Raw genomic sequence first — 7319 nt, forward strand, 5'->3', positions numbered from 1 at the left:
CAACGGAGTAGCCTACACACACAGAGAGGGGGAGCCAGCACAGAAGCGAGCGGCGGCAATACCATTCCCCTGCCTATTATTCTAACGAACCGCTTGAATAATCTAAACGAGGTTGTCATTTTGGTATATAATGGTATTGTAATCACATTTGGATTGGGCGAAAAAAAGGTTTGGTACACAAAGATCACAACAAAACGGCGAGATCAAGCAGTACTGGCCGATGTTTGTGTCGGATAAAGAACCGTCGCTGGGATTGGTTACGTGCGCTCGCGGAGGGTAACTCAGATAGGTCCTGATTTACACCCCAAATGAACAAAACAGGAGACGAACACGGACAACAGTAATTACTATTAAACGAATATTGTAGGAAAAACCCGTGCAGATCCCATCGAACCGTGGGCAAAGGAAAGAGGACCCCAAACCGGTAAGGGATACATTTGTTGATCTTGAAATATTTGTTCATATATGGATTATATTCAAATCATTGCCAGTGAACACATTGACAATGGGTCCTATATTGACACCGACTGTCACGTTTTCATGTAGCCTATCCACTTGGGCATCAGCTGCATAGAACTAACCTAATCACCGTTTTTATTTACTTTACCATCTAAATATTTAAAAAATAAACCCCCCAGGAGTCGGGTGTATAATGATAATTGCGTTCATATATTATTTCTACTCGCCGAAACAATAACAGCGTCATTATCACGAGCCTGCAACTAAGTTGAGCTCTTTTTCTTTATTACCACAATCGTTTTCTCGCGAGGCACGATTCTATCAGAGTCCTACTCTCAAAAATAATGTATCCCAATTAAAGTGATTGTTAATCAACAAATGAATGAATATGAAATACCCACATTTGAAGTAGCCTAGGCTATCTGCCATTTTATTTATGTTATCTAACACCTGTATCCCCCCCCCCCCCCAACCCCCCTTGTGCAGAGCGTCTTAGAATCATCTGTTCATCATCATCTCCAAGTCCTCCGGAGATCTGGGTCTCCCTGACTCTTCCCCTGTCCGCTCTCTGTCTGTCATTCTCCGGGAATCAACCGGTCGTTCCCACCCCACGACGTTTCAATGAAGGAGGCCGACGCGATCAAGCTCTTCATCGGGCAGATTCCCCGGAACCTGGAGGAGAAGGATCTGAAGCCCATCTTTGAACAGTTTGGAAAGATCTATGAGCTGACGGTGATAAAAGATAAATACACGGGGATGCATAAAGGTGAGCGCAGCGCGCCGGCTAGAGACAGCTGTGTGCGTCTTCAGAACTAGGGCGAGCACAGTCTTCCGATTACTTGACTTGATGAGTTGTGAACAAGTTCTATCACAAAAACAGGCTTTAATGTGACATTGTCTGCAGATGTGACATGGCAAATGTAGAAATGATATAATACATAATATTGAAAATAATAATAGGCTGTGCCCCACGTTGACCGCCACACCTGATCGTTGAAAGCCTCAGAGAAATCTATTATAATTTACAAGCAAATATATTCCCATGGAAACGTTTTTCCAGGAGTTCTATACAACCGTTTTTTTCTTCTTTTCTTTCAGTCAAATGTGGCAGTGCCATTTCACCACCTTTAATGTTGCATCACATTTGCATATGAAAGACGTCCAAGGCTTATCATGTCGCCTAGTGAAGCCTTTATGAAGGTTTGTCATTAGTGGAGCCAACCAACCCCCCTGTACACCACATCGCATGTGTGTGATATTTAGCCCTGTCTGAAACGGTCATTGTGGGGAGCTGGGCAGTGTGGAAGAGCCAAGGTTCAAGTCTCTGGTGTCTCCTGGTAATGTGAATGTTAAGGTCTCAGCATCACAGATGTGTTATTCATAGTCAGGCATGGTCTGTCACTCACAGTGTTTACAAGCGACATGCAAGTAGTTCATATGGTAAGTAGAGCATAAGATTGGAGATCAGAAGTGACTCGTTCTGAGGGTATTTCGGTGGTCTGAGTCAAGGAACGGTCTGTGTTTCCTTCGCCACATCCACCTTTGACCACCACGCTTTTTAAAAGGCCTCGAAATAGCTGGTCCATCTAGGGTTAATGATCTGACCTGGAGTCCGCTGGGCCTGGCATCTCAGCCACCAGTAAACAAAACAAAAAAAGAACTTCACAGTGAAACGATAATGCTATCAGCTCTCTGTTCTCACACAGGCACTAACATCTGACATTATAGCTGACAGGCTGCTGCGAAGGTCATGGAAAAATAACCGTTAATTTAACGTGAAATCACACTCTCTCCTGTGCACTCGTGTCCCTTCGCGTCCCTTCGCAACGCTGCATGAGCCCTGTTCGGCGTGCTGAACTCTCCAACCTCTCTGTTTCCAGGATGTGCTTTCCTGACATACTGCGCCCGCGAGTCTGCCCTGAAGGCCCAGAATGCACTGCATGAACAGAAGACGCTACCAGGGGTGAGTCACTCCTCCTGACGCTCAACAGAAGCAGAGCGCACACACACACGCACACACACTCACACACACACACACTCATACTCACACACACACACACACGCTCATACACATACACACACATACACTCACACATATACACATACAAACACGATCATACACAAACACACACACAAGTACACACATGTAAATACACGCACACACACATGCAAACACACACACACACCACACACAGCTAACGCTCAGAAGCACCGAGCGAAAAAAAAAAAAAAAGTGGCATTCCAGTCCAATGCACAGTGCAGACAACACTGTAACACAGAAATATTAACAGAGTCTGACATGTGAGGCTGACTTCCCCTGCAGCTGATGCGGCCCTTAGAAAGGTCAGGACAGGCGCTCTTCCTGCCCTCCGTCTGGGGCGCGTCTCCCTCCGCTCTGCAGCCGTCTGGCTGCTCTCTTCCTCGGGTCGAGAGGTGACAGCTTAGGACCGTACCGTGGAGCTTTCCTCCCTCGCTTCTCTTTATCTTCGGTTCCGTCTCTCTCTTTCTCTCTTTTCCCCCTCCCTCCCTCTCCACTCTCTCTCCTCCTCCCTCTCTCTCTTCCCCCTCCCTCCCTCTCCACTCTCTCTCTCCTCCTCCCTCTCTCTCTCCTCCCTCTCTCTCTTCCCCCTCCCTCCCTCTCCACTCTCTCTCTCCTCCTCCCTCTCTCTCTTCCCCCTCCCTCCCTCTCCACTCTCTCCGTCCCCCCTCCTCTCTCTCTTCCCCCTCCCTCCCTCTCCACTCTCTCTCTCCTCCCTCTCTCCTCCTCCCTCTCTCTCTTCCCCCTCCCTCCCTCTCCACTCTCTCCCTCCCCCCTCCTCTCTCTCTTCCCCCTCCCTCTCCACTCTCTCTCTCTCTCTCTCTGTCTCTCTCCTCCCTCCTCTCCATCTTCCCTCTCCACCTCTCCACCTCTCCACCCCTCCTCCCTCCCCTCCTCTCAACCGTGTTTCCAATCAAAGTTAAGGCGGCGTTATTAGCAGAACCAGGCAGCAGGTGTGTGCGATCATGTGACATTTGCGGATCAGAATGTGACGCGACGAGGCGTTCTCCGCGCCGTCGCCATGGTGACGGAGTACACGGGCACGGCGGGGAGGACGTGACCCCGACTTCCTGACTCCTCTCCTCAAACTCATTTTCTCCCTGTCTTCCTGTTGTGCTGTTCTGGTCCCTCACGGTCTCCAGCTTTTCATTTTGTCGTCAGAATTCTCATCATCTTTGCTCCGACGGAGACATTACAGGACTGTGGTGGGAGGGTGTGTGGAGGGGAGAGAGGGAGAGAGAGAGACATTACAGGACTGTGGTGGGAGGGTGTGTGGAGGGGAGAGAGGGAGAGAGAGAGACATTACAGGACAGTGGTGGGAGGGTGTGTGGAGGGGAGAGAGGGAGAGAGGGAGACACAGAGAGAAGGAGAAATAGGGAAGGGCAGACAAAGAGAGAGAGAGGTAGAGAAGGAAAGGGGGAGAGAAAGGGGAAGAAGGGGAGAGGGAGGGTGGCAGTACTATAAATCCCATTATTAGCATGACAGTAGTCTGACCTTTCTGACCTCTCTGAGGAGATCAGCATGCAGGTTCCCCGTAGTTACCACCCCCCCAACCCTCCCAGACGGTATCCCCCCCTCTCTTGTCTCTCCTGCCCCCCATCTCTCTCCCCCATCTCTCTCCCCCCTCTCTCTCTCCACTCTTCACCCTCTCACTTGGGGGTTTAGTTGCCACAGACAATATTACCTTAAGCCTTGTAAAAGCATCAAGGAACAACCTTTACCTCCCGCCCCCCGTCCCCCGCCCCCCGTCCCCCTTATGTACCATAACCCCTTCCCCCGAAATGATGAAAACCATCTTATTAGCTCCACCCCCCCCCACCCTCCACAACACCCCAACCCCCACCCCCGCTACCAGCTGTGGTGTAATTGTCATCTAATAGCACCTGCACTGCCAAGGAATAATTAACTTCCCCATCTTTGTCAGGAACGCCACAAAGAAATAACATGGAACCAATTATAAGGCAGGGAGGAACACAGAGCGCAGCACCGAGGGTGAAGGGTGCCATTAACTTCATCTCTGCTGTTACAAATTCAACATCTTCTCCTTCTTTCCTCTGCGATGCCACTGAGAGAAAACGCTGCCACTTCTTCAGTTCATAATGCCTGGCGGCCGAGAGAGAGAGACAGAGGGAGAAAGACAGACAGACAGACAGACATAGAGAGAGACAGACAGAGGGAGAGGGAGACAGACAGAGAGGGAGACAGAAAGAGAAAGACAGACAGACAGACAGACAGACAGAGAGAGAGACAGACAGAGGGAGAGAGAGACAGACAGAGGGAGAGGGAGACAGACAGAGAGGGAGACAGAAAGAGAAAGACAGACAGACAGAGAGAGAAAGAGAAAGAGAAAGAGAAAGAGAAAGACAGACAGACAGACAGACAGACAGACAGACAGAGGGAAAGGGAGACAGACAGAAAGAGAGAGAGACAGAGAGAGAGACAGACAGACAGACAGACAGAGAGAGAGACAGACAGAAAGAGAGGGAGACAGAAAGAGAGAGAGAGACAGAGAGAGAGAGACATAAATAGAGAGACAGAGAGAGAGACAGAGAGAGAAACAGAAAGAGAGAGAAAGAAATAGAAAGACAGACAGACAGACAGAGAGACAGACAGGGAGAGGGAGACAGACAGAAAGAGAGAGAGACAGAAAGAGAGGGAGACAGAAAGAGAGAGACAGAGAGACAGAAAGAGAGAGACAGAGAGAGAGAGACAGAGAGAGAGACAGAGAAAGAGAGACAGAGAAAGAGAGAGACAGAGAAAGAGAGAGACAGAGAAAGAGAGAGACAGAAAGAGAGAGAGAGAGGTGAGGAGGAATAAAGGGAAAAGGAAGAAAGAAATGGAGAGAGCAGGGGAAGGTGAACAGATGGTGTGATCTGAGTGACACCTGGCCTTGTGTTTAATTTCAGGTGCGAGAGTAGAGCCTTCTCCAAGATCACCAACATGCAGACCGGGCAGGGGGGGGCGGGGTGGGTAGATAAAAGAGAGAAGGAAAGAGAGGGAGAGAAAGAGAAACAACTAGAGGGGGGGGGGGAGGAGAACAAGAGAAGGAGATACAGAGAGAGGGAGAGAGACTGTTAGAGGGAGCCCTCTCCTCTCCTCCGCCCTTATCTCTCTATCGCCCTGCCTGGTTGCTGTTGCCAGACCTCAGTGCGTCTGGCTCTGTGTGTTTAGCCGCGGAGAGGGAACATGACTGGCAGGGAAACAGGAGGCCGAGGTAGCAACGTCCACGCCAGCACAACCTTCTCTCTCCAAACCACCTCGCCTCCTTCTCCACGCCCAAAAACCTGTATCATGCGGGACAGCGTCTCAATACCAAACTTCCTCTCTCACTGCCCCCGGTCATCACTTCCTGTTAAATCTGGTCGTTGCCGTGGTGAGCTCTGAGCAGGCTGGTGTGGTTTACTTAGCCTTCCCTGCTGATCCAGGCCTGCAGCCTGATGCCCTCATCTGGTTATTCAGGATGATAATTCATCTCCGCTTCACTGGAGTCTCAACCTGAATAAAACAACGGTGGAGGGAGTTCATTAGAATCTGCCTCAGAATAACATCTTCATGTTTAGGGACACATTTCTGCAATGTAATTTTTTTTTTTAATCCCTGTTGGGATCAGGGTTATATTTGTAGGAGATTTTTGAGGGGAATCAACGAGAGTGGGATATTCTGGGAAGTTGGGTTGTGTCAGTACATGATGTGTTGTGGGGGAGGGGAGGGGAGGGGCAGGTGCGTGGTGACATGAAGAGGGGGATGGAGTGTGTGTGTGTGTGTGTGTGTGAGGGGTGGAAGGTGGGGGGGGGGGGGGGGGGGGGGTGTGCTCATACCAGAGAGGAACACAATCAGAGATCTTGAGGCAGCTTTGACATCTTTTGTAGAGAGAAGCTTTTCTTTCTCCCTGGGTCTTTTGCTTCCTGCATGGGAGCAGAAAGACATGGTCTTTTGTTGGGGCGTCTGATTAAGCCTGACATTTGCTCGGCGCTAACGAGTTAGCCTCCGTCCAGACAGACGCGGGAGATTCTGACAATCGTCAACGATAATAATGAGTGCATGTGTACAACATTTATTTATTTATTACAGAGCGTTTGTACGTGTGTGTGTGTAAAGTGTGTATGCCTGTGTGTGTAACGCGCTATGTGTGTGTAAGGTGTGTGTATGTGTGATGTGTTTGGGTGTAGTTTGTGTAATGTTTAATGTACGTGTGTGTATATCGGCAGAGGGAGAGACAGAGAGAAACAGGGGAGAGAGAGAGAGAGACAGAGAGAGAGGGAGAGAGAGAGACAGAGAGGGAGAGAGAGAGAGACAGAGAGAGAGAGAGAGAGAGAGAGGGGGAGAGAGAGAGAGAGAGAGAGAGAGAGAGAGGGAGAGAGAGACAGAGAGAGAGAGAGAGGGGTTAGCGGAGGAGAGGAGCGGCGTCTCCTCCTGTCAGTCTGTCAGAGGGGCGTGTGCTGCGCCGCTCACTCACACCAGAGACGAGCGTGTGAGTGAGCATCTGCATATGTAGATGTCTGTCAGCGTGCTCCGGAGACGCTGAAGCCCTCACCGTGGAGACGCCGGTCTGAGGGGGACCGGAGAGATGATGAATGTAGATTGTGTTTACATGGGGGTGAAGGGGTGAAGAGGGGGAGAGAGTGGGGGGGGGGGGGGGGAGTAAATGGGTGTGAATTGGGGAGAAATTGGATAAATGAAGGGAGGGGGGAGGGGGTGACGAGAGGAGGGAGGGGGGGGGGAGGGGGGGTGAAGAAATGAATGGAAAGTTTGACATAATGGAGCAGCGGGTGGCTGTGTGTGTGTGAGTGTGCGAGTGTGTGTAGTGTTTGGGGGGGCTTGG

At 50.3% G+C, this 7319-nt stretch overlaps 1 protein-coding gene across 2 annotated transcripts in view; it reads left to right on the forward strand.

Moving 5' to 3' along the window:
- The first annotated feature begins 1056 nt into the window (after window positions 1-1056).
- The window catches only part of celf3a (cugbp, Elav-like family member 3a), a 16781-nt gene continuing 10518 nt past the window's right edge, over window positions 1057-7319 (forward strand). For both annotated transcript variants that reach the window (XM_067256582.1, XM_067256583.1), the window contains exons 1-2: window positions 1057-1225; window positions 2340-2422. In XM_067256582.1, the coding sequence (XP_067112683.1) occupies window positions 1081-1225; window positions 2340-2422 (228 nt within the window). In that variant the 5' untranslated portion in view covers window positions 1057-1080. The remainder of the gene's footprint in view (window positions 1226-2339; window positions 2423-7319) is intronic.

Source organism: Osmerus mordax, chromosome 18 (genome assembly GCF_038355195.1).
Source record: "Osmerus mordax isolate fOsmMor3 chromosome 18, fOsmMor3.pri, whole genome shotgun sequence".
NCBI classification, from domain to species: Eukaryota; Metazoa; Chordata; class Actinopteri; order Osmeriformes; family Osmeridae; genus Osmerus; species Osmerus mordax.